This window comes from Drosophila elegans, unplaced genomic scaffold, assembly GCF_018152505.1.
Source record: "Drosophila elegans isolate 14027-0461.03 unplaced genomic scaffold, ASM1815250v1 contig_208, whole genome shotgun sequence".
Classification (NCBI taxonomy): Eukaryota; Metazoa; Arthropoda; class Insecta; order Diptera; family Drosophilidae; genus Drosophila; species Drosophila elegans.
The window spans coordinates 4845799-4873383 of NW_024545578.1; the positions used below are offsets into that span (position 1 = coordinate 4845799).

General features: G+C 41.7%; 2 protein-coding genes across 3 annotated transcripts; one reads left to right on the forward strand and one right to left on the reverse strand.

Moving 5' to 3' along the window:
* Positions 1–1321: 1321 nt before the first annotated feature.
* Positions 1322–27055, reverse strand: LOC108145958 (ubiquitin carboxyl-terminal hydrolase 10). 2 transcript variants are annotated; one of them, XM_017271676.1, is made up of 10 exons: positions 26682–27055; positions 24818–25425; positions 23678–24592; positions 23180–23423; positions 5801–7790; positions 4641–4896; positions 4503–4586; positions 4276–4443; positions 3252–3480; positions 1322–3184 (listed from the first exon to the last, which is right to left on the reverse strand). In XM_017271676.1, the coding sequence occupies exons 2-10, from the start codon at positions 25313–25315 to the stop codon at positions 2823–2825; spliced, it is 4746 nt and encodes a 1581-aa protein (XP_017127165.1). In that variant the 5' UTR covers positions 25316–25425; positions 26682–27055; the 3' UTR covers positions 1322–2822. The 2 variants fall into 2 exon arrangements, with proteins under 2 accessions (XP_017127165.1, XP_041564291.1); XM_041708357.1 differs by lacking the exons at positions 23180–23423; positions 23678–24592; positions 24818–25425; positions 26682–27055 and adding an exon at positions 9225–9304.
* On the forward strand, positions 15402–20083 carry LOC108145959 (monocarboxylate transporter 4). The gene has a single exon (XM_017271677.2). The coding sequence runs from the start codon at positions 16432–16434 to the stop codon at positions 18871–18873; it is 2442 nt and encodes an 813-aa protein (XP_017127166.1). The 5' UTR covers positions 15402–16431; the 3' UTR covers positions 18874–20083.
* Positions 27056–27585: the final 530 nt, after the last annotated feature.

The following is a 27585-nucleotide window of genomic DNA, read 5'->3' on the forward strand; positions in this document are numbered from 1 at the left end:
CACACCTGACCATACGCAAAAAGTGTTAGTACTTAATTTTAGTTAGTTACACAGCCTTAGAAACTACTTAAAAATTAAAACATACATAAATTGGGGACAACAAAATGTTAAAAGAATATTACAAAAATTTATCAAAAGACATAAAGCAAAATCATGTGTTGGTTATACAAAAAAATGGACATAGGAACAGTGCGTTTCAAGACTATTAGGCAGTAAGTTTACAGAAAATAAAAGTTACATGGTTAAATATGAAATAAATTCAGTTTTCGATTTCGTTTTCCAAATAGCTTTAAAACACACTCTTCGGATTGGACTTAACAATTAGAGCTGGTTTAATTCGTAAATTAGTTTTAAAATAAGAATAAACCTTTTTTTTTTTTTGGAGTATCCCATAAATTATATAACAATTATGACAAAAAAAAAATTAATATGCATATAAGCAAAAATGTTACAATTTTACGTCTTTAGTTGTATTTTTAATCCTATATTTCTTTTTTTTTGTTTATGTTTGACATTCTAATTTCGCTTGCAAAAATATATGTAAATGGTAATTCAACTTTTTTCAATCTTTTTTTTTCATTCTTTGCTTTGCTTGGTTTTTGTATAAATTGGATTTATAAATTTATGTTTTGTATGTTTGTTTGTTTTCAGTTTAGTTTTTGTGTTTATGGTTTTAGCTTGGCTTTAGACTACATATATCAGTATTTTTATTATTGTTTTTAAATATTCCTTTGCTTCAACATTTCGTTACGTTTTGTGGTTGCATTATTGTTATTTTTATATTTTTTTTTACTTTTTTCGTATAGTTTTTAGGAACCTATTTGTAACTAGCAAAACGCAGACGCGTACACGATTCTATAAAAATGTTTTCCTATAATTTGGCTTACAATTAGTTCATATTTGTATAACATCAAAATATATATATATATGTAGATTTATATTTATGGTTTCGCTTTTGTGTCCTATTCATAATATACGTCATATATGTCAATGCATTTCTCTAGTATACGATTAGCTTAAGAATATTTTAAGATGTTTCGCTTGCCCCTTCAGCACTCAAGTCCTGGCACTTAAGTAGATTATGGGATTACAATCCATTTAAGAGCCAGCACTTTTCCTGTGGGAAAGCCACGCATATCCATGATCCATGGAGATCTCTAAAACTTTGAGACTCCAAGAAATCCAAGCATATAGCGGTCCAAAAGTATGCAATAAAATATTGTATAGAAAAACAATGTTCCATTACCTAGTTTTGACGCCCGAACTATTGATTTTTAAAGCCATTGAAAATTTTAGCAAGTCCCCAAACAGATTATTACTCTTAATAGATTAATTGAATATATTCCTTTCTCGTTTAGCCGCTGACTATACAAAGCTGTGACAATTAATTAGCTTTCTTATTCAAGTTCCTTTTTTTTTGTAGTAAATTTTTTAGATGTTTTAACATTGGCACGATATCTATAAATAATATATATGCGTTTATATAGCTTAAGAAAATATATATGGGTGTATACGTTTGTTAGATAGCTATCAACTAGTATGATTGATTAGTTTTAGTTCTGACCCGATTACAATTAATTATTTTTCCCTTTCAAATCTTTCGTTTCAATCCCAACAGAATTCTCTAACACGATGTACAAATACAAACTAAATGCTCTAGACCTATGAAAAGCAAGTTAAGAAGAACTCGAATATCATGAAGGCAAACAACGAATTCCCAAAAAAGTTTCACTAACTATGAATAACAATATGTATATGAATCTGCTTGTTAACTGGCTTAACTGATTGCGTGTAAAACTAAACAACATATAAAATAAATTACAAAATGACCGCGCTGTTAACTTACAATCTGCTTATAAACGTGTACGAAATAATGAAACGCACAGTTGTGGCCCACATAATAATAGCCTGAAGATTGCTGCTCATTACTTTAAATTTTTGTTTTGCAATTAGCCGATTATTAAAAACTTTTACACTTCTATATGAGCAAAAACTCGATGAAACAATCAAGACTTTAGTAAGGGAAGATTCTAGCTGATTTTGGTCTTCTAGACCATTTTCAAAGTAAATCAATTTGGCTCTTGGATTTCGTGATTTATCCAGCTATTACTCTGACCACACCACTGCCTACCTATTTACTTTTTGTGTCGAACATACCCTGGTTCTAAATGTAGATTTCTTTAAAGCATAATCAAAGCATTCGATATATTGTTGCTGGGTTGGTTTGTCTAAATGCATGCTGCATGCCGCGAAACTGATCAACTACAATATATGATTATTTGTGTATATTTACAGCTCTAAGCGTTTGTCATAATCGAACATATCGAAATAAAAATTCTTTCCTAACAACTATGATGCACTATAACGGCTGGGAGAGCTTTTTGTGCCTCAGATAAATGAAAGAGTTTGTAGATTTAGCACTATGATAATATGATAATTTGCTCGCTGTTTAGTTTACAGAGCTTCTCTTCCTCCCACTCTTTGTACAAAGTTTTCGTTCCAACGAGTTTTGTTGCTTATGTTGCTTATGATGCCTATGTTTCTGCTTCTAATGTTGCTTAATTCTAGTCTAGCTTAGAGCTAAGTTTCTTTCTCACACAATCGCACTCTCACACACGGACATGCGCTTTGGACTTTGGGCTTAAATATATACCGCTCGAATATATCTAATTGTTAATTTGTATATGTATAAGTATATGCATATAAAACCAAACTCGCACTCTCGCTCACACTGACTCGCACTGACACAAAAAAATATATACGCTCTCGCTCTCTATCGCCTAACACTTAAAGTTCTGATGTATTTCTACAACGCCTGGCCTTCACTTGTTGTCCCCGGCATTCGATGATGATGAGGAGCTGCCCACCACTCCCGATCCACCGCCGTTGGTGGTCTGCTGCTGCTGGGATTGCTGCTGCTGTTGTTGCTGCTGCTGCGGTGGCAGAGTGTCGGAGCGGCGGTAGTAGAGCAGGTAAGGCACCCGCGGCGTATGCGGCTGGAGTACGTGCTTCTCGCTGACCGGCTTCACCGAGCTGTCGTCGTAGCGCAGCCAGCTGCTGTAGCCCGTGTGGAACACGTCCGTGATGTAGTGCCCTTTGGAGGCCTCCTTGCCGTCGTGGTAGACAACCGCGAACAGGCGATAGGCGCGCTGCTTCTGTGAGGTCTTCTTTGAGCCGAGGATTTCTATAATACATTGAAAATAATATTATAAATATAAATGGAGGATAGGGAATATTTCATTGCAACTTACTGGCATCAATCTTCAGTTCCACGGGGAACTCCACCTTCTTCAAGATTTTTGTGCAACCATCGGAGCGGTAGTCAAAATACTTTAAATGCAATATCAGGACGACGGGCAGCTTCTCCAGTGTCATCTGCTGCCAGGCCACCACCTCCTGCTTGGTCTTGCTGCCGGTCACGCCCTCCAGTTGATCGCGACCCACCAGGATCTCTAGCGCCTCCTTCACCGAAGCAGCTTTCTAAAAGGAACAAAAGTTAAAACATTAAATTAAACATATTTTAAATCAATATATCTAACTAAGCTATTCCATATATTCATTTGTTTGTGCCCACTGTTGTAAAGAGAACCTATTAAATAGAAAAGTCTCTAATAAAAAGCGGAGCACGTGCACCAACCCCAACGTCAGTAGTGACTGTAGCCAGAACGGAGACAATCACCAAACGCAGACGGGGCTGGTGGCATTTCATCTTCCACGAACGTAACACAGACGCCGGCTGGTTAATGCTGCCGAAGTGTCTGTTGACTTGTCTGTGGTCGACCTTTCAATGATTTAGTACCAAGAAAAGTTACGACTAAGGCATTTTTTAAACTATGTATAGTAAGTGTTCAATAACAAAATAGCATTTTATGACTTTAAACAGGCCTTAGTTGTTATAGTCAGTATATAATAGAATATTCTGAATTTTAAAAAGCTCTCTTCGATGTTTTATACTAATGACTTTTATAAAGCTCAAATAGATATTACATTAAGGTTATTTTCAATAAAATCTGTGATCATAGTTATTTAAAAAAGTATATAGTTTAAGTCATACATCTTCCTTGTCAGAAATAATATTCAGAATTTCAGAAAACTTTATGTTTATGTTTACTTTGACTTTTATAGAACAAATTATCTTCTTTGATATGTAAACTGTTAGTTATTCAACTAAGATTCTGATTAATAAAATCTGTTACAATGGTTATTCAAACAAGTAAATCATTAAAGGTATATCTTCCTTATCATAACTAATATTCTGAATTTCAGGAAACTCACTTCGATGTTCAGTTGAAGCGTAAAGAAAGGCTGAATCACATCCGTGGAGTGTTCTCCCTCGCGTTGCAGCCGAGAACGCAGTTCTCCCCGGAATATATCGCTCACGGGAGTGCGTCCAAAGTCGGTTTGCCGGGTGACACTGCCCTTGTTACGATTGTTGCAAATCATCTGGTTGGAAGAGGTATTGGATTAGTTTAAATTAAATCATAAGTACACCATTCGCTTACCTGCCAGACATCGCCGCCATCCTCTGGCTCCGGCGGTTCCTGGCCATTTTGCTGGGATGTGGGTTTGTCAATCAGTTTAATCACCTGCAAGTAAAAACAGTCACTTAACTTTCAAATGTAATATTATTAAGTACTAGCCTCTAGCATCTCATCGTTGAGCTTGTTGAGCACATATCCCAGGAATTCCTCGGCATCCTCCTGGCGACCTTCGACATGCTCCTCGCGACTGTCGTTCCACAGCTTGTAGATCTCTGTGGGCTCAAAGGCCATGTCGCACTGCAGATCGGATCCCACAAACTCATCCTTGCCCTTGCTTTGGGGTCCCTTGTTGAGGTTGTTCAGACGCAGCCGCAGTCCGCTGGGCAGCGATGAAAAGTTGGTCATAAAAGACATCCTAAAGGGGGTAAAAAATAAGGAATTTTGAATAAGAAAATTGATCATAACCCTTTTTTCAGGCATATAAAACTCTAAAATAACCTTAAAAAATGTTAAATTTTAATAATAACTTGTTTGTGCCTGCTTTGGCTAAGGAAAACCATTAAAAGAGAGATCCTCTGCCTAAAAGTAGAACACTTTCACCAACCCCAACACTCAGCAGCTTCCGCCAGAACGGAGGAAGCCAAGGAATGCAGGCGGAGCTGGTGGCATTTCATCTTCCACGAACGTAACACAGACGACGGCTGTCAATTGGTGCCGAAGTGTCTGTTGACTTGCCTGTGGCTTGGGTTTCTTTAGTTACACAGGAAAACAAAGTGAGACTTGTAAGAGACAACAAATTGCCTATATTTTATCTTAACGAAAGCAAAGTGCCTACTCTCTACGCTTGCTAAATATAAATTTTTAAATATACACTTTTAAAAGCCTGTTGAACACATCAAAACTATTGGAAATTAAGGTACACACGTCTACCTAAACACCTATAATATTTGTTGTACGTTAAATATGATATTAAATTAAATGCAAATCCAAGAAATTTTTTCTTACGAAATGGTTACCTCGAAGATATCTTAAACCAAAACTAACTTACTAAATACTATGTTTTTAAAACGCTATATTTGTGTTACAACGAGTTAGAAACGAAAATTTAGTAAATATAATTAGATAAATCTCTATAAACATAACTTATTGCTCATAGGGATGCATCAAAAACACTATCACAGTAAGTATGCCCTATTATAGTAAGTATGAAGTTAGATTGCTATCCCTAGCTTACAGTAAGAATTGAATTAAAGTTTATAACATGAACAGAACAAACATATATAGTCAGTACTACAATTGATCATCCATGAGGTACTTACATGGCATTCACAGTGGGCGTTTTGACCTCGCTCAAGACAGCGGCCTGTTTGGGAATGGAGCGCAGCAGGTTGTAGAACGGGGAGCAGCCGAGCAGGGCCTGCAGGATGGAGTTGATGTAGCAGTAGTTGGACCTGTTGGTCAGTCCCCGCGGACGCAGACTGATCGGCACCAAGTTGGTCTTATGGCGCGTCAGATACTCGGCGTACTTGTTGGTCCACTCGTCCAGGTGCTGTTGCACCGGTCTCTGGGGTTCCGGCTTCAAAGGTTTAACAGAAGCGGAGGCGGGACTGGGCGCCGGAACAGCCTGAGCAGAGGCCGCCGAATAGGAGAGTGCTCCGGGGGTGAACAGCGGAGTGGTTGGCGCCGGCACAGGAGCCGGCAACTGCGATTGCTGGTGAGCCGTGGGCAGAGGTGGCAAACTCTGCGGCGGCGGCGGTGCCAACTGAAGAACTGGAGCAGCAGCTGCCACTTGGACTGGCTGCGGTGGAGCCAATTGGAGCACTGGATGTGGTTGCTGTTGCTGCTGCTGCTGCAGTGGCTTGCTGGCCTCGTAGGGCGCCACCTTGGCCACGGGCTTGTTGCTGGCAAAGAGACTGGCCCACGAAAGCTGGGCACTGTCGCTGCTGCTCTGCGATGCTGGTGGTGCAGGTGGGGCCAGATTCAGCGGTGGTTGCGGGTTGGCTGACGAACTGGAGGCCACCACGGAGCTCAGGGCCACGGTTTCATAGCTCTGATGCTTCTTGGTGGCATAGCTGCTGTAAGATTTGGTTGGTGGTGGTGCTGCTGTTGCTGCTGTGGGCACATGTTGCTGCTGTGGTGCAGGCTGATGTTGTTGCCGCTGTGGTACAGCTAGTGGTGCACTTATGTTGCTAGTCTCCTGTTGGAATTGATTTGGGGCAGCCGTAATGCTGGCCGTTGAGGTAGTTGCTGTTGTGATTGCCACAGGCGTTGCAGTTGCAGCGGCGGTTGTTGTTGCCGATGGTGCGGCTGCTGCTCCCTGTTGGCTGTTCTTACGCTCCAGCGTGGGAGCTGTACTCGCCACCGGCGATGAGGGCACCTTCATGGTGCCATAGGTGCGCACCTGCGGCTGATTGTTGCTGCTGTTCGAACTGGTGCTGCTATTATTGCTGCTGCTGCCACCACTGTTGTTGTTGTTGTTGTAGTTGTTCTGATTCTGGTAGTGTTGTTGCTGCTGCTGGTAGTGCTGCTGGTTGGTGAACGTCTTTGTGGTGTGACTGTAGTTGGATTTGCCCACTGTGCCACTGGCAGCAACACTCACTCCTGCCGATCCGTTGTTCACATTGTTGGGCGAAGCGGTGACCGAAACCGATTGTGTGGACTTCTTGTGCTGAGCAGAATTGGTCCAGGACATGGTCTTGGTGGTCTGGATGCCCGTATCGCTGCTGCCGTGCTGGTGATGATGGTGACTGTACTCCGAGGAGTACTTGCGACGCACCTGTTGCTGCTGTGATTGATTGTATTGCTGCGGTGGCTTGCGCTGAGGCTGCGGCTGTTGTTGTTGTTGTTGCTGCTGCTGCTGCGGCATCTGATGTTGCTCATGGTAGCTGGTCTGCTGTTGCTGTGGTTGTTGCTGCTGTGGCACTACAACCGGCGATGTTTGCTGCTGCTGATGTTGCTGCGGTGCTGGCTGATGCTGTTGCTGCTGCTGCTGCTGCGGTGGTGGCTGTTGCAGTTGAGGTGCCACTGTAGCTACTACAAGGTTTGGCACTTTTGTTGGCGGTTTTTCGATTTGAAGCGGCTGTAATTGTTGATGTTGCTGCTGTTGCTGATGATGTTGCTGGTGTAACTCCTGCTGCTGCTGTTGTTGTAGCTGCTGTTGATGCAGTTCTTGCTGTTGCTGTTGCTGCTGCTGCAATTGCTCCTGTTGTTGCTGATGGAACTCCAATTCAATTTGCTGCTGCTTCTCGTTGGCCAACTTTTCATCCAAGGCCACCACCTCGTTGTTGTTGTTTATCAAACTCTTTTCAACTGCAAAACGAAACCAAGAAGGTAAATTAAAATCAATAAAAACTTTTACTTTGGCCCTAAATGAGCATTTTCCAGCAGTTGCTTTTGAAATATGAGAAGAAATTCAATTGCCGCATGCAAACTAATTTACAAAATCATCATAATTGATGCCAATTGATGCTAAATGCTGATAACTTCAACGAGATCTGAGGGAATGTTGCTGGATGGCAATGAGTGCGGAACGAAAAGGGAATTTTTGGGAGCCATAAGCAATTAATGCTTAATTAAACTCTTAATTGATGTGTTATTTTTGTAAGAACTGGGAAAATTACTACAAACAATATCCACAGTAAACATGGATAAACTCGGCTAATCTTGGCAAGGCAGATTCAAAAAGAGAGCATACCCCCTTTTTCGATCGCATGTAAAGGGGGTAATACATATATAGTAGATAGATAGTCGAATAACTGCCCAGGCATTGTTCTCATGTCCGCTTTTCTGCTTTATTTGTGCTGATAAGCAGCGGGCCATCGATTGCAGCTATCAGTGCAAATAGAAAACATAACTAATCCATGTCAAACTGAAGTAGGGGACAAAAAAAACAAAATACCCGAGAGCAATTGAGAGTAGACCTCATTCGACGGCCATTCGATGGGACAAATTGTTATTAAATCACTACTCGATTGGCCTGTTGCTAGGTGTTTGAACTAAGCACTCGACCCTGATATGGGGCACAAGATAAACGGCCATTCCCGATTCGATAAGGGCCGCAATGTGGAGTAGAAACAAGGTTAAGCCAACAAAGAGAGGATTGAGAGTCAATATCCATGTGATCTCCCATCCCAGATTCAATTCAAACAGATCGCGCCTAGCTTAAACAACAAGGAAAACAATGGACCCTGGGTTGGGATTATTATTGCCATTATATATACACTAAAAATTGCTTTCTTTGAAATTGTTTACAAATTACAACATTATTTTATTGTACTTTACTTTTCGTGAGACAAGAATTTGCACTTTTTTTATGAAAACAATAATGAAATATCGTTATCTAGGGTAGGCTAAGTACTGGAAATGCCAATATTATTTTGAAACATGTTTAGGAAGCTATGTTATAAGCTAAAATATTGCATATTACAGTACATAACGGATAAAATTGTAATAATTGCAATGTTTAAGCTGCATAACGAATAAATTTGTTTTAAAAAGCATTTAAGCTTGCTTGATGTTCTCTAAATATTGAACTCTGCAATTAAGTGTGCTTTACGACACAAAAACATTTACGAAAATGTTAAATTAATAAGAGAGTTGCAACATATTTCTTTTGCCACGCCTATTTAAAGTATTTTATATTTTATGTTTAGTTTTATAATATCTGATAAATTTGACCCTAAAGAGTAACCGGAAATACATCTAAACCATTAAAAATGTAACCTCCATCAATGGCTTACATACCTTTCCGGCTTTCCTTTCTTAAATACAAATTCCCTTCACGAATTTTCCTAAAAACTGGGAATTTTTCCTCGATCCAATCTCCACAGCTCCCAGACAACTTTCCCAGGGCAGTCTGTACTTGTTGTTATCATTATTATTTATATCTATTCGGCATTTGAAACGTGCCAAAACAGGAGGCATATCGAATATATATTTAAACAACTTCTTTTGATGACCCCCACACACAAGGGTTTTATGTTTGGCGGGGAATTAGCTGGGAGGCACTAACTAAGTGCTGTTGAAGCACTTGATTTGGCCATTGGTAGGCGGTGCTAAACGCCCATTTATCGGGTGAATTTCCACCCCGCGAGGCCCCCGATTTGAAAGCATCATATGACAATGACATCCCCTCAATTTTTCCCTCGCTCCGGAATTTTGGAGTGTGCTAATTAATTTCAATTAGCGACTAACAAGCCGAGAGAGCTAAGTGTGCGCGCAATGTTATTCAAGAAATATAGGTGAAATCGAGCAAATCGAGTGCAAATATTGTATGGAAATGTTGCTAAGATTAATGCATTTAAATAGTTACAAATGTATATAGAAGGGGGGCAAATCTGTGCCAGGGTGTCAGTTTGGGTGCAATAACAACAGCTTTTCGAACGTGTTGCCATAACGATTCAACAGAGCGGGACGCCAAGAGTTGGGATTGTGGGAAAGCGAGCGAGAGGGAGAGAGAGAGATCGGCACTGTCACAAGGTTGGATGGATAATTACAGACCTGAGTGCACAGGTAAATTGCAATAAGTTGACTGCAGCAACAAAAGCAAACAAGGAAATTGTCAGGCACGACACAGCAACAACAACAACAACAACGACAACAACAACAACAATATCAAAGAGAAACCGAAACAGAAACGCAGTGAGACTGTACTTAATTTCCATTTGTTATACCATGTCCCATGTGATAAATGAAAAATCAACGGGGTCGGGGTCGAGGGGTGGTCCAAAACAATGTCAATTCATTAGAATAATCCCCCACCCCATTCCCCATTTTCCCCTTTCGAAAAAAAAACCGACTCGTCTTGAAAAATTCCGCTTTCGGTTTCATCTGTATAACAGTTTGCCCGCCAAGCTTCATTAATTCAAATGAATTTGTTTTCCAGTCTCAAATTGCACTTCATTAGGCCGTAACCATAACTTTTAGGAGATATTAAATTAGATTTTGTAATTGTTTTCCCTTTTCTTAAATTGAAAACAAACATCCAATGAAAATGGGTCAAGTTTTGGTTCATTTACGGGCATTCCTAGAGCCATTCCCCCCCATCTTCCACTATTCATTTGTTGCTGTTATTGAACGCGCGATTTTATTCAATTTTTTATTAGCTAGCAACAGAAATTGGGGGAACAGGGAGGACCGAGACCCGGTCTATGAGTAATTTACGCTTATTGAGCTTCGATTCGATTCGATCCGAGAGAGCTACAAATTGTAAACACGATATGGGCGCTTTTTAATTGAGAGAATCAACAACAAGCAAAGAAATAGAAGACTTCCCTCCCAGCGCTTCAACAATTTTAAATATAGTAAAACAGACCACAAATCAATTAACAAGATATAAAATATTTGATGAATACGAAAAATAAATAAAATGCAACCTTCTAAAGATTTTAAAAGAAAATAAACCATAATCCAGTGGCCTAAGTTTATATTAAAAGCATTAACCATACAAAAACAATCATTAATTGTTGAAAAGAAGTAAAATTAAAACTCCAAGTAAGGGCAAAAGCAAAATTCAATTCAAATGTTATGGGCCTAAGAAAATGTATCAATTAAATAAATTACCAAAAAAAAAAACAATTTGAATTAAAAATTCCATAAAAAGATCAAATAATAATCAAAAAGCATTCCAGTTTTCTTTGATTAATAACAAAAGAGAACTGGCCACAAAAGAAATAAAATAATAATAGTCAGCATATAAGTGTATCTTGTAATATAATTCTATGGCTACGCCCCTAGCACAAGAAATTATTCATTTTGTTGATTAGTTGTTAATCCTCAACTGAGTCACAAACAAAAATAAACGCAAACCAAAGTGCGGGGTGGTTAAAGTTTATTTTGGAGAACAAAGAAATCAGTATAAAGAATACTGCAATGTATGCATTTATGGCACATATAGATAGCGTGGAATTGTCTTTTATATACTTTAGTTATACAAACTTTGCACTTCTTTGTAGAATCATTGATTTATATGCACAGTAAATTATATAGTGCGACACTGAAGAGTTTATTAGACACAAATAATATTAAAAAAAAAGTAGGTCAGTTTAAATAAAACAAAGAATGACGTATCAGCCTAATTAGACTTCAAAAAAAAGATATTCAGGGTAGAAAATTTATATTTTCAGTTCCTTAAAAGCAATTGCATGTAAATGGAGAAAAATCCGGGATTGGCAGGATGAGGTGCAAAGGAGCGTTATTCATTTTACGACCCACAAGGCGTATGCGTAACGTGAGTCACACACACATTCCCTTCATTCAACATTGATTGAACTGACCCGTATGCGATTTAACGAGTGGGTTTCTCATCGTGAAGCTTGTTCCCAGCGCTTTAATTGTCGCTGCCCCATTGAAATTGATAAGTAATCTGCTCAAGCGTTGGATCATTGAATGGGGTAAAACAAGGGGAATTGCGGGATGCAAAGCCATATACAAAACAAAGAAGAATGGGCACAGTTTGCACCGCCTGGCAACAGGGCCAAAAACGAATTGTAGCAGCAATTCAATTGAATTCATTTGTGTCAATTTACAATAAATAATACCCAAAGCAGAGAAGACACAAGCAGCGAGCAAATGGGGGCGGGGAGAAGCTAAAAACAATAAGTGAAATTGAGTGCGAACGAAAATTGCATAATTCTATGAGCCACGCGACCTTCGTCGCAGAAGAAAAACAAACAAACTATAAAGTTTTCAGTGCGGATAGAGGGGTTAAGAAGGTACCGCCACCTTATCGCCGAATTATTTACGAGTGGGCGGCTGTTGACGGTTTATTTCCAAGTGGCTTTAAAGCATCAACTGATAAACATCGATGGTGCTACGAAAAACGCAAAGAAGTTAAGGTGAAGTGACAGCCGAGGCTTTCAAGGACACACGTTGAAATGTATCCTTTTGCCCACTTCCTATACTCGCATACCCCCCACTGCCTACATTAACATATAAATGCGTGAAACAGATTAAAAAGGACGAGAGCTCGCTTCAGTGGAACATGTGGATACAGTCGAACTTCTTTAAATCATTGCTGATATTAACAAAAATTAAATAAAATTAAAAGGAATAAAGATAAGATAAAAGTTTATTGTTTTACTCGGAATCTGAAAACATATTTTTTGAATTGATTTTTAAGCAAAACTAAAGTTTCATGAAATTGCATTTGAACATGAAAAGCCTTCTTTAAAGCATTTTTTTAATGCCAGACTGATTCTCGACCAAGTTCGACTGTAGATGCCAAATACGCGATGTATCTGACAGATACAGAGGCCAGGCTCATCGGAAAATACAGGCGATGCATACCAAGCCACGCAACAAGTTGAGCGGGCAAAAAACGACAAGGTAAAACACAGGCAGTCGAAGCAGCGAACTGCGTCATTTTGAAAACACAATATTCTACAAGCTGTATTTTTGTATCTGTCCCCATGTATCTGTATCTGTCGGAGCAATGGCAGTGGCAAGGAAAGCGTTGTCAGCGTAAAAAAAAAAACGCTTAGCAGCCAAACAAAGCGAGAAAAGCATTGACTGCACAACACGGCGTATGCGCAATTTTCATTTTCATTAACAAAGAAAGCGCGGGGTCTAAGAAAGAGGGGGGGATTGGGTGGTCTTAATGGGGTGCTGCAAAAGATGTGGGGGTGCAATAATTGAAGAGTCATCACTGGTTCATTCAACCTTTTAGTAACGAGGAAATAAAGAAAGAAATAAAGAAAGCTCTTGGCCAGCTGGAGAAGACTTTTTATATTCCTGTCTCTGCAAAGGCCCTTTTCTCTCCGCAAAAGATTGAATAGTTCAAGGATAGTTTATTCATTACACAAAGTGAACATCTGTGACAGTGTAAAAATGTGGAATACTAAAAGTAACAAGCACTTTTATTACAGCATTGACAAACTAATTTTCTTGTAATAGTGCAAGCTTTAATCTTTTAAATTTTGCTGGGATATTTAAAGCTTTTGCTCTGTTTAAGTTTAAATATACATTTTACCATACATTTTTATTGCCTTTTTAAAAGAGCACTGTTAAAAAATTTATAAATTAGTTATTTTTAAATTTAAATATAATACTTTGAGCGTTTTGATTAATTTTCCGCAATGTACCTCTCTTTTTTCACTGCCATTTCACATGGGTGCATTTGATTTTTTGGCACAGACTGCGGGCAGAATTCTGTTTTAAATGGGGCAGCTAATTCACAAAGACACCTGGCGGAAGCCCATCAGTCCGCCCCCTGCATTCATACCCACCCCCTCGTCAGCAGTAACAAGCTAAAAAACTTTTTCCACGTGTCGGGTGTCCCACTACTTCCTCATTTTCCTAAACTCTTGTGCAGTTTGCATTGCACTTTGCGCCCCATGCATTTTTAATGAAAATTCTAGCCACACGCATTGCGGTATAACAGTTTTGCTGTGATTACCGCTATTTCGTATTACATTTCAGTTAAAGTTTAAATCAAGTTAAGCGTAATTCGCAGGCACACACACAGATTGTTGGCCAAGATTGGAGGCGTTGGTCATTTGAGTCCCACGTAATGCTTTAATAACAGGGCAAACAAATTGAATAAGGGAAACGGAAAAGAAAAAAAAAAGCGAAAATTACCGGAGGAAGAGCCAAGTGGCGCCCTCTAGTGTTGACCCACAATACCGGGTAAGTGTATGTGTGCCAATGGTTTTCTTTTTTTCTCTATGTGTTTGCGTGTATTTGACATGGAATTTTTATGAATGACATTGACCAACCACCCGAGAAGAAGAATTACTGCACACAACCCTCCCTCTGAAGAAAAGAGAGTGCCAAAGAGAAGGTTCGAGCACATTGGTAACAATCTCTTAAGACGTATCACCAAAACAGCTACAAAAAAAAATGTGCTAACCAAGCTGAAAAACTGTTATAAACCAGAAGACGAAAAAGCACATTTTTACGATTTTACGACCTGGCAACAGTCGACCAAAGTTGATAAACAAAATCACTAAAATATATCTCAAAAGGCCTTCTTATCAGCTGCGTGTCGAATGCATTTTATTACTTAGGTGAGCCAACTGTTAAGATAATGCGCGGATTATACAATTTGTCGGCGCCTAAAAGGCGGCAGACAAAAATAACACTTTCACTCAAACACTAACTCCAAGAAACAGTGGGACTTCTGTAAGTGGAACTTTAAAACGAAAGTGGGGTGGTGCCAATTTGGTTTTTAAGATTTAAAGGTTAAGGGTTGCCTTTCAAAATGTTGTGTTTAAAATGTTCAATTTTTAAGTTTTAAGTATAAACCTTGAAAGACTAAATACAGCTAGAGTCTAAATTATGCCATTATTGAATTGGAAATGAGAAGCTTTGTAATTAAATGAATTCTTCTTATAGAGAAAAGTGAAACAGAATATTCAGTACGATAAAAGATGTCCTGTACAAAAGAGCGTGGGTTTTTGAAAAGTAAAAGTCTTTCGGGGGGCGAAATACAGTTAACCTTTAACCTAAATCGCCAGCAAAGAGCAACAGTTTCGGCGCTCTTTGATATTTCTTGTCCTGTTATACGACTGTTATATGATAGGGCAGTTAGAATGGTAACCATGTGGCAAGGCGGTTACCGGTTTTTCAGGCTTTACTTTTTTTAAAAAGCAAAGAAAACAAGAGGGAATAAAAATAAAAACGACATAAAGACAACCCTTAGGCAAATAAAGAGGGGTTGATTGTCTAGTATATCTCTCTCTCTCTCTGGGGTCTCTCGGTCTCTCTGGGATTTGTTTTTGTTTCAATCAGCTGTTTTTTGAGGGGCCAAGGGAGCGAGCGAGAGACCGCGAGTGGAGCTTGCGCTCTGTGAGCTTGAACTTCAAATGCAACGAGAGAGAAAGAGCGAAAGAGAGCGACCGAGTGTTTTTACAGAAATTTAGAATTTGTCTTTGTATATCGTATAACAGTCGCTTTTTGCTGCCGTTACGAGGAATTTTCATTTTCATTTCGCATTTCGCAGCGAACGGCGCAGCAGTCCAGAACAGAATCGGGGAATTAAAAGTCGGTTTATACGAATCGGTGATTGTTATTTTTTCGCATGATCCGCAAAAAAATCAAATGTCACTAAAATGCAACTGCAGCTAAAAGTTATCAAGTAGTGTGCGTGTGTGTCTGCGAGTGTGTGTGTGTGCTCTTTTTATCGATCACACGCTTCGCACTTCCCCCCTTTCTCACTCTCACCTAAGCCCCCTACTCTCTCCAATCGAATTTCAAAGCTGAAAATCGGAAAATTATACAATTGCATATTCGCAATTACGACGTATACACGTACGTACAGCAGCACCCCCGAAAAAAAGCTGAGGAAATTCACAAAACGCAAAATCAAAGTCAGACGGGGGTAAAAAGCAAGAAAGAAAAAGCAAGGAGGAAAACATCTAAGAAAATCTAAGGAAAACAAACATTTTCTAGTGACCTCAGCTGCAGCTGCAAGTGCAAGTTAAAAATATACAAACAAAGCGGAAATAACCGAAAAATAAAAAGCACAAAGGCAAAAAAACCGCAAAGCAAACAGTAACGTTTAAGCTAAAACCAGCACAAAACAAAGTTAAGCTAAAACTGGAGCTGCAATAAGTATTTATTTACGTGGCTAAAGGCAACTATCATCTAATATTTACTTAAATACAGGCAGGCAGCCCACGCCTCTTTTATCGCTTGTGAATTTATGAATTTATCAAACTAAAACAAAAACAAAACCTCAATAACAATTGACACACGCACACCAGGGCAGCACACAACTGCAGTGGGAGAGCGAGGGAGAGCAGCAAAACTGAAAAGAAAATAAAATCAAAGAGAGTGCCAGATAAACTTGGGCTCTCTTTTTGCTTCGGCATTCGCACGCGGACAGCGACGCCAAGCGGACGTTCCTCCTCCTCCTCTCCGTTTTAGCCCGCTCCACATTTTCAACTCCACCAAAACCGCGTGTGTGCTTGGGAAACCTTAACCCTTAGCGTACCACCACCCACCCGCCACCATGGTGGATATAAACAGTTCAAATCCTGGCAATGCCGGCGGCGGCAATTCCGCATCATCTGCCCGCTTGAGAAGATTCGAGAGGACAGACAGCGAGCTGGCCTGCGAGGAGGCCGCCCGACTGACAGCCGAACAGAGTCCCGAGGACGAGGACAATCAGGACAACGAGGAGGAGGACGAGGATGAGGAGAGTGTGTACGGGGAACTTCCGCCTCCGCCGGACGGAGGATACGGATGGGTCATCTGCTTCGCCAGCTTCATGTGCAACATGATCGTGGACGGCATAGCGTACACGTTCGGCATCTTCCTGGAGGAGTTTGTGGCCTATTTCCACGAGGGCAAGGGCACGGTGGCCTGGGTGGGCAGTCTCCTGTCCGGAGTTTACCTCAGTGCCGGACCCATCGTCTCCGCCCTGGCCAACAAGTACGGATGTCGAGCCGTCTGCATAGCGGGGAGCATCATCGCCTGCATAGCCTTCGTACTGAGCACCTTCAGCAGCAACGTGAGCATGCTGATGGCCACCTATGGTTTCATGGGAGGATTCGGCTTTGGCATGATCTATCTGCCGGCTGTCGTGGCCGTGGGCTATTACTTTGAAACGAAAAGGAGTCTGGCCACGGGCATTGCCGTGTGTGGCTCCGGCTTTGGCACCTTCGCCTTTGCCCCACTGGCCACCTATCTGCTGGAGGAGTACGGCTGGAAGAACGCCCTGCTCATCTTTGCGGGCCTCATCCTCAACTGCGCCATCTTTGGCGCCATGATGCGACCCCTGACCTATCCCAAGAAGAAGAAGCAGAAGCCCCTGATGCAGCGCATGTACGAGGAGAAGCAGTTGCAGCTGGAACGGGGATCCTTTGCCGGTTCGCACTTCATGGTGCAGCTACCGGACGGAACCATGGAGCGCAAGCTAAAGATGCCACTGAATGCGGATCCCGGCGTTCATTCCAGCTTGAATCTGGAGCTGCTGGCCCAACAGGCGGGCGGCGGCGGTGGAGGACTGCATCCCGTTTCCACCCTGCCCACCATCACCGAATCCAAAGTGGTTGATGTTCATCGGCAGAATGGCGCACAATCCCCTCCAAACGGTGACAGCAATGGCCAGTTATCCGCTCGATCCGCTCGTCGTCCGCATCGCAATTCCGAGTCGGAGAACAGTCCTTACCACTCGCAAGATGCCATGACACGGAATGCCTCGCAGCCCGCCTTCCTGGCCGGCGATCACCAGAGTCTGCCCAAAAACGGATCCGTGCCTTCGTTCACGCGGGTGAGGAAGACCTCCGCCTCGGAGCGCTATCAACCTTCGCTGGCCGCCATTCGGGCTTCATCTCGCGGCGACTTGGAGGCCGGAGCTGGCGGGGATTTCGTCTCCTCCAAGCTGTCGCTATCGCAAAGGCAGGGCAGTCAGTCGGGCAGCAGCGGCCGGATGGTGCGACCCATGTCCCGCAAGGATATCTTCTACTCGGGCTCCGTGACGAATCTGCCGCAATATCAATCGCAGAAATCGCTAACCAACTACAGGAACTCGGTTTTGTCGCTGACCAAGTACGAGAAGAGTATGCAGAGTGTGGCCAAACTGGATCCCCTGGCGGAGGCCGAGAAGCACCGCGAGGAGTACGACCTGTGTCCCTGCCTGGGCATTCCCGATTCCGTGAAGTCCGTGGTGAACACCATGCTGGATGTGAGCCTGCTGAAGGACCCAGTCTTTATGCTCATTGGAGTGTCGAACGTCTTCGGCATGGCCGGTCTGTATGTGCCCTTTGTCTACCTGGTGGATGCGGCCAAGGAGCACGACATACCCAAGAACGATGCCGCCATGCTGCTATCCATCATTGGCATCACCAACACCGTGGGCCGTGTGTTCTGCGGATGGGTGGCGGATCTGCCACAAGTGAACTCGCTGCTGCTCAACAATTGCTGCCTTCTGGTGTCCACGATAGCCGTCACATTGACTCCATTGTGCTACAGCTATGCGGCCTACATCACCATGTCCATTTTCTTTGGACTGGCCATCTCGGGATACATCTCGCTGACGTCAATTATCCTGGTCGATCTGCTCGGCCTGGACAAGCTCACGAATGCCTTCGGACTGCTGATCCTGTTCAGAGGATTTGCCGCGTTGATCGGCACGCCCTTGGCGGGTGCCATCTACGACATGACGCACACCTACGACCTGCCTTTTTACATGGCCGGTGCCTTGTTCGGGATCTCCACTCTAACCAGCTTCCTGGCGCCCTGCCTGAAGAGATGCAGCCCCGCCGAGGAGACGCCCGTGCATGCGGAGACCCTCACGCCCATCGACGAGGAGCAGGGCGAGGATGCCGAGGACGAGGACGAGGATCAGCCCATCACCATTGTGCCCAAGATCATCAAGACACTGGCGAGTCCGCAGCAGGAGGAGGGACATCCGCAGTTCCCCCAGAAGACAAGCGAATCGAAACTCTAAACGGGTTGCGGATGATGAATTTACGGGGCATTGCGGAGCGCTCAAGAGGATCCGGTGAGATATTTTTCTATTTACTTATACAGCAGAGGAGGAGGCGGAGGCGGAGGAGAAGATCAGAGATCGAGCACACCTATATACAAAGAGAAGGAGGCGGATGGATATATATATAGCCAGCCCCAAGCCATATATATATATATGGTATATATATATATACACCTTTAAGCCTAGGCAACAGCGGAGAAGATGGGATGCGGAAAATTCACTTTTCTACCAGGAGAACTCAGCTTAGCTTGCGATAAGATATAGAAAAAACCTTTGGCTATATATAAATTATACTACGCTCATAAAATACCGATCGAAAACTGATACCGATCGTTGGTAGATTGCAACTGTTATACAGCAACCACAAAATATTGTAAAGTAACTTCTATTATTATTATTTGTTTGTTAAACCCTACGATTACTATGATTATCATTATGATTACTATTAAAGATTATTGTGTACTACTACTACTACATAGTTGTTGGCCAGCCGTTATAAATGTGTCATACCATAGAGATATAGCGATATATAGCGTGTGTGTAAACTGTAAAATGTAGCTAAGTAGTGAAGTGGCCCGATTAACTTAATGAGCGAAGCGCAGCAGCAGCAGCAGCAGCAGCAACTATATTTCGAAACTAATAAATTGTATATTTTTTAAGGAAGAAGAACGAGAAAAACGGAACGCTACACAAAAAAAAAGAACTCAAAGGCGAAAACACAAATGAACCGCATTAAGAGCTAAAATTGTTTTCAATTTTACACTAATCATTTAGATGGCGCAACTCAAAATACAAATTTACGGCTCATTTTTGTAAGTTACTAAACTAAAGTCCAGCAACAGAAAAACCAAGAGTAAATGAATTTTTAAGGCTTGTATGTGTCTGTTTTTTAACTATCCAAATAAATAGCCTAGTAGCTACGAACCATAAGCAATACGGCAGAAGTGCAGTTCAATACAAACGAAATTGTTCACGCGGCTAACTAATTAACAGTACTATATATAACAATATTGTACCACAAGAAATATTCTAAATCTGTTATACGCATAAGGACAGGGCAAACAACAAGTGAACGAGTGGGAAACACATCAAAAGTAACATTTAGAACAATAAGTGTTGAAGGAATGAGAAAAGCAGCAAGAATAGAAATAAAAGAAATTGCCATACATTTTAAAAACTGTAAGAAACAAAAGTGTTTTTGTGGGACTATTTATGGGGATTGCGGGTTTTTATGTTCTACAAAGTTTTATGGATTTAAAATGGCTTTCAGAAATTATTTAAAATATTTATTATCTTGAATATTATTATTATTTGCCATTATATCTTCTTTAATTATTTTTTTTGTTTTTCCTTTAAAATTATTACTTTATTCACGACCTTCGCAACGTTCGGTTAACAGAACAGCAAACATGAACTCTACGGATTACGTTTCCATTTGAATAAGCACTAAATAAGTACCTATATCAAGAGGAAACTCGTGAAAGCCTCGGCACAATTATAATCTCCAAGGGGGAGCGTGTGGCGCTCTAAAAACCATCGATCAAAAGCTCGCCTTGGACTTAAAATATTGCGTTTATCAGTATCAGATTTTGAAATGCCTTCGATGTCGCAGAAAATCAGATCATGGCGTGCTTACTCGTAAACCCCTCGCCCCAAATATGATTAGGCTAATCAATGGGCCACGGGGGAGTTATGACTGCACTAATCAACATTACTAATTGTGGGCGACCCGGGGGAATAATATCGCCTATCAATCTAGTCTCTGGACAAACACTTGGCAGTATCGCCTTGCTGTTTGTATGCCAAGTGCTTCGAAAACAGCCATAAAAGAAAAACCTCTCGGATAGACGAAGCTCGTTGAACCAAAACCCAGACATGGGTAGAAAACCAGATAACGGGTAGAAAACCAACTGGAACTCAATCAGTAGACCTCTTCTCTGTTACGTGTGATATTCCTAGCTGTTCCACGTGCATTTAAACGCAAGAGGTAATAGAAAATAACACTCAAATAGCCATAAATCAATCAAAACCTTGTAACCTGCTATGTGTGCTGAGTTTTATGTGAATTCTATGAAGTAATCTTTATAATTGCCTGTACATAAATCAATTATAGTTGTCACAACATCAAAGTAATAGCACTGCATAAAAACATCAAAAGCCCATCTTTTCTAATCTAAATATGCCCTTACAAAATCATCCTATTTGAGCCTTTTGACTTTGATCTTATAAATGTGAATCCTATTACAATGTCTATTGGCTATTATTTGGTATCATTTATAAAGCCAAAGATTAATTTAATAATCAAATTTATTAAAAGCCAATCCATCGTAATTTATCATTTTTAGAACTATATTGAAAACATCAATAGCCCTTCTGCTCAGGCTCATTGATCTTTACTTACATAAATATCAGATGTTAGCCGTCTTATAAATATAATTCAAAAGTAAATATATCCAATTACTATATATATTGGCTAAAATTCCGCATTATTTTTAACACCCAAGAACAATTTATTTATAAACCTTATTGATAACCAATCCATCATAATTTCTTTATTTTTTTTTCAGTGTGTCAATTAGGTACCCTTTGATTCAATTTTAATTTTTTACAAGTATAGCTTAAATTTCAAATAGAATCTTCAAATAGTCCGCCTATTTGGCCTTTGTCAAGCAATTAAGTCGACATTCAGCTAATAGAACATGTTCTGTCCCTTGGCTAAGATGAATCCCTTGCCCCGGCCACATGACACACTCAATTACGATTAGTATGCAAGTGGTCGAGACGCCTACTCCGGCATTTCCACTCAGAGACGTCCGTTCGATTGATAAGCGTGAACAATGCACACACCAAACGGGCAAACAAAAATAATAACAACAAAGGGCTGACCGAAAGCCACTTGTGCTGCTGATTAGAGAGAGGGTGAGTGGGTGGATGGGTGGTGAGATGGGTGTTGCTGTTGTGGAGGGCACAACAAAGTGGTCAACAAGCTCAACACCTGTTGGCGGCTCCACGAAGGGTGAACGGATGATAGTCCAGCCAAAGACCCCACATCCAAAGTGAAATCCCAACCGAAAACAATCGGAGGCAAGCCAAGGGCATGGCAACAAGCAGGCCGAATAATTAAGGCCCAGAAACTATGGCAAAATGTGTTGACATCAACGTTCTTCCCCAGAGACTATATATACATATATATCATGTGACACCTGAGAAGAGTGTAAGCCAAGTAGGGAGAATATTATATAGTAGAAGAGAGCGAGGAAAGGCAAAAGTAAGCGAAAAACTGCATATAAACACGATGGCCAGGCGACGCAATCGAAGGCACGCCATGACAAATTCCAAAAAACAACAATAAGCGTGGAGCAACACGAGCTCCAGATACTCTGGTCATCAGTCCGGTTGAAAGTCCACAAACCACTCTGTTTGGATTTATCTTTGACTAGTCGTGGCCTCGCTTCAAAACAATAACAAGATAAATCGAAAGTTATTTCATGATGCCGAGAAAATGTGGCACAATTGTAAGCTAAAGCTTAGAAGAGTATTTCCCCTTGAAAGGGTATCAAACTGATTGAACAATTAAACCTTAATATATATGAATAGTTATTAATTCGAAATAAATCATCAAGGGAGAATTATTTTAGGCAAAATCGTGGATAAAATTAAATCATTTTAAGCTACATTTTATAAGAATAATACCCTTTGAAAGAGTATCGAACTGATTGAACAATTAAACCTTATCAGCGGTAATCGAACAAATTAAGTTTAGATTATGTATGAGTAGTTATTAATTCTGAATAAATCATCAAGGGAGAATTATTTTAACCAAAATATTGGCCAAAATTAAATAGGCGGAAAATTAAATCTAATAAATAATATGCCATATATCAAAGCTTTAGTTTCTTTTCTTGAAAATAGTTTAAGTTAATAAACCAATTCGAAACTAACTATAGTAAACTAAACATTTTCCATTTTCTAGATTGCTGAAACTATAATAACTTAAAACATCAACTAATGTCATTGACCCAAAACAAGGAGATAAATCTAAGCCTGATGATTCATCTGAAGCATTATTCAACTACTGTTCAAAGTCGAAGCAGCTTTCCTTCAATGAACGAATAATTAATTCTTATAAACTGGCACCGAGGGAAATGAGATTACAAACAATAACAATGGAAAGTAGTAAATTAGTCAAAGTGCAATCCATTTGAATTATGAATTCCAATACCCAAATGAATCACTAATCAATATTGTGCACTGCAGCACTCACCCATTTGCTCCTGATGCGCTTGCGAATGTTGCTGTAGCTGTTGCTGTTGAGGCGGAGTTGGTGTTGGGGGCTGCGGCGGGGGAGCCTGTTCGATTAGCACTGGCGATGTCTGCTGCAAGATGTGATGCGGCGGGGGCAGCAGAGCTGGCTGGACGCCTTCCGGTGGCAGGGGCATGGCAGCAGTCCAGGCCACGGGAATAGCGCCAGGCGGCGGAGCTCCGCACTCAGCAATTTCGTCTTCGTACTGTAAAAATTAAGAAAGGGTTTAATATTGTAATGATAAAAAAGATAATATCAGCTCTTTTTCGGTTTTCTCATGTTATGTAGGGTTTGGCAAACCATTTACAGCATTCAAATTCATAGGAAAAAGTATTTTTTTAGTAAGTCTTTTCTTTTCTTTGTTAAATAGTTTTAAATAATTATTTAATTTGTTAAGAACATAGTTGCTACTTAGCATTGAGAACCGTGAAAGTAATTGGTTTTAAGGGCTCCACTCACCTGCGGCATAGGACCTGCTCCTGGATGAATCGGCTGCAGGGCTGCCAGCTGGCCATCCTCAAAGATCTGCATCACACCCATCTGGTGCTGGATCTCGTGCATCTGGGGATCGTAGATGGGGTAATTCGGACTGAGCATGCTCGACGTTTCCGACGAGGGCAGCGAGGAGCTGTTGTGGTTGAGCTCGTCGCCCACATGGGCCACTCCGCCATTGGGATGTAGTGCCACCTGTTGCTGCTGCTGCTGCTGTTGTTGCTGCTGCTGCAGCACTTCGAAATCCTCGGCGTACATGGGTGCCGTATGCCAGATTTGGGTCATTCCTCCGTCCTGCTGGGCGACCCGCTCATCCACACCAGACTGGCCGGCATCTTCCGGCACGTACTGGTACTCAGCCGGATGCATCATGGGATAGATATATCCGCCAGGATTGAACCACGCCGGATTGTACATCACCGGACCGGAGATGAAGAGCGGTGATCCGGTGGCTTGTTGGGCAGCCGTGGGATTCGGCGGAGGCTGCAGATTCGCATGCTGTGGCGCAAAGTAGGGCGAGGGATATGGATAGGCGTAGGCTTGTGGAGCATGGGCGTAGTACTGCGGCAGGTGCTGCATATGCGCCTCGGGCGGCGGCATCTGCTGACCCATCTGGTCGGTCTGCAGCTGCAATCCGGGATTAGATCCGTCCGGCGGCGGCAGTTGCTGCTGCTGCGGCAGGGTGATCAGCTGCTGCTGCTGCGGCTGCTGAAGATGACGTGGCCCATGGTAGTCATTGCGTCGCGGTCCACCGCCTCCACGTTGACGTCCGCGTCCCCGCGGCCGTTGTCCACCCATACCAGGAGTGTGCGGATTCGGAGAGCCTCCCTGGGGAGCCAAGTTGATGGGCAAGGGCTGCAGATGCGGCATCACGGTGTTGCCCTATAGGGATAATTCATTTCGGAGTTAGTATTGATGATTGTATAGTTTCTCTGTTAGTTTAAAAATTACTTGTTACCAGTAGAATCAATGTTAATTTGAATTAATTTATAAATAGCATAAATTATAGTTTTTAATTTATATGCTATACTGCTTAAACTGCCTAGCAGCTCCAAATAGCACCCGGCTATAAGGAAGTACTAACGAAGTTCCCGCCCAGCTACCCACCTGCTCCTGCGGCATGTCACCGTGTCCGATGTAATGGTGCTGACCTCCGGCCGGCAGATAGGCGGGCACTGTGTGCGGCCAGCCATGCAGATTCACATTGGCAGTGACGTTGTTCACGTAGACAGTGCTGCTGGGCGTCGGAGCGGGGATCATGGCCGGATAGTGGGCTCCGGCGTGCGGATGTCCTCCGTGGGCGGACATGTATACGGGTGGATTGTACACGGGCTGTCCGGCCGGTGTGAAGGCCTGGACGGGCGTCAGTAGATTGTTATTCCCGGAGGGTGAAACCAGGTTGTTGTTGTTGTTGTTGTTGCTGTTGCTGCTTCCAGCCGGCTGTGGCGTCGAGGGCGTTGAGATGGGCGTGACTGCTCCGCCACCAGCTCCTGCTGCACCTCCTCCACCTGGTGCTCCGGATCCGTGTCCAGATCCCGCCGCCGTAGTGGCCGCCGTCGACGTGGGCGGCGCTGCCTGCTGCTGCGGCTGCGTTTGCTGCGCCATGGCCAAAAAGCCTCAGTTCGGAACTTGGCTCAGGTCCTGATTGGTATTATTTGTGGCTTAAACGAGTCTCAAGAGTCGCAGCAGGCGCCAAACATTGAACTTGCTGTTTGCTGTTAAGGAAGAGAGCGAAAACTAATTAATAACTATGGTAGGGCGACTTATTTATAATATACAAAGTATTAAACAACCCATAATACCAAGTGTGAATAAATAATGAGTAACATAAATTTTGCAGATTATACAGATATTTTACCATATTAAATGTTTTAAATTTGAGGTCGTTCCAAATATGAGTTTTTAGGATGAAAGAAAGTAAGGGATTTAGAGTAAGGGCCCTATAGAAATATTTAAAAAGTTGAAAACAATTCTAGGATGTAAGTAGAAGGAAATCAAGGTCAAAATTTAAGCATTATAGTTATTTCTATTACTATGTACTGCAATAAAAATAATCATAGGAAGTAACAAATGCTGCATAAATACTAAATAAACTATATATGGAGCACAGTTGGAGCGCACCAGGTGTTCATTTTCTACACAAGCACAACTAAAAATACAAAAAAATGGAAATATAAATCCAAATTAGCCACATCTGCGGGCGGCGGAGCACATTTTCTCCGTTTTCAGACACGGGTTAAATTCTAATTAAATGCGATTTTCATTTCACGCCACTCCGCGTGCCGCAGCCGCAAACCAGTCTGGCAACGCCGCACAGCTGTCGGTGTAATAAGAAAATCAAATAAACAGAGCAAAAGAGATGGGGAGTGGGGATGGCGATAATGGATGGGGGTGTTTATTAGTCCGACACATCAAAACTACCATATTAATCATAACAAAACGAGGAGCCGGCGATTTAAAATCATAGTTTTTGGTCAATTCCTATGGTGCCACACGCCGCCCGCTAGAGATGAGCAATAGGTACGATTTGCCGGCACCCGATAATATCGGTCACGAATGTAACAGGTTCAAAGGGCTAATTTGTTGGATTTACTACGTAAATAGATATATAGGTAAGGGGAAAAAGTAGGAGAAAGTAATATGTATTAGTTTAGTGGGTTATTTGTTTGTAGGAGGCTTTTGAAAAGTTATTTTTGTTGGTTTTTAACAGACGAACATTACTCATCTCTGCCGAACACAACACACACTGATACGCACACACAAACGCATTCACACACACAGAGGGAGAGGCAGGCCAATGAAAGAAATTGGAAAATAACTTTGCTGGAAGTAAAAAGGCTAAGTATTTCAAGTATTTTCTAGGAAATACACAAGTTTCAGGGTCTTTGGGTTTATGTAAATTAGTGTGCCGGGCTTTTCAATGTTTTTGAGGGAATTCTAGGGGTGGGGGAGACGACTTTATCGAACTTACCTTTTGTTGAGTGGCCAATTGAAATCAATTTTGCAATTTGATCATATTTTATGCGTGCGGCAATCTCTCTCTTCTCTTGCTCGCTCGCTCGGTTTCTCTCTCTCCCTTCTCACTCTCTCTTTCTCCGCGCGGTGCCACGATAATTCCGCAAGTTTTTACACGCTGCCTGCTCCTGCTCCAATTTTGGTGCTCCAACAAATTAACACTGAAACACGCACGCTCGCGGGGTCACAGGTCACGGGGCACGGGGGCGAGAGGTCACCGATTGGCACGGCGCTGGCGATCCCTTTTGCTGCGGGCCCACAAATCGTTTTATTGTTCTTTATTTTTCGTTTCGGCCGAAGAACCTTTTCCTGCTGCCAGGGTTGTCGCACATCGATGACAGTGCGATAATTGGCGGTGCATGCTATCGATTAGTCTGGGTGGCAGCCCGGCAAGTCATCGAAATCGATCAGGTGGCAGCGCCGCGGCAATTGGGCGGGCAAATTTAAACGGCTAAAGAGCTGGAATTTTCGAAATCTGTATGTAATTAAAAAAATTTTTAAATATTATTAAATTAATGGAACATGATTGTTTTTATTGCTTTACAAAATAGTTTTCGGTCCGAGCGAAACAGTATCCCCTGCAGAGCAGGAATCTTTTCCTTCACTAAAAAGTACAGTAGAACAAGATAATCATTTAATTTTCTATAAAATATATATACTTATATCTTAAAGCCTTTCAACATGTACGCATACAACTTCAGATATGTATAAAGCTGTTCTTGTATGAATTTCCTGTAATCAAAAAATATGCTAAATTTTCTGGCGTGAAATGTATTTTTAAAAGGCCAAACAAAAAGTACCCATTAATAAATTTTATAATTTGTTTATACCTTACGTACATTAAATGTAAGCATCATGTA

Bases quoted from the DNA above. Each gene is read 5' to 3' on its own strand.
- LOC108145959 (XM_017271677.2), top strand. From the start codon at position 16,432: ATGGTGGATATAAACAGTTCAAATCCTGGCAATGCCGGCGGCGGCAAT.
- LOC108145958 (XM_017271676.1), bottom strand. From the start codon at position 25,315: ATGGCGCAGCAAACGCAGCCGCAGCAGCAGGCAGCGCCGCCCACGTCG. The intron at 23,424-23,677 runs GTGAGTGGAGCC...TAATTTTTACAG, and splicing joins GAGCAGGTCCTATGCCGCAG to TACGAAGACGAAATTGCTGA. The intron at 7,791-23,179 runs GTGAGTGCTGCA...TTCGTTTTGCAG, and splicing joins AGCGCATCAGGAGCAAATGG to TTGAAAAGAGTTTGATAAAC.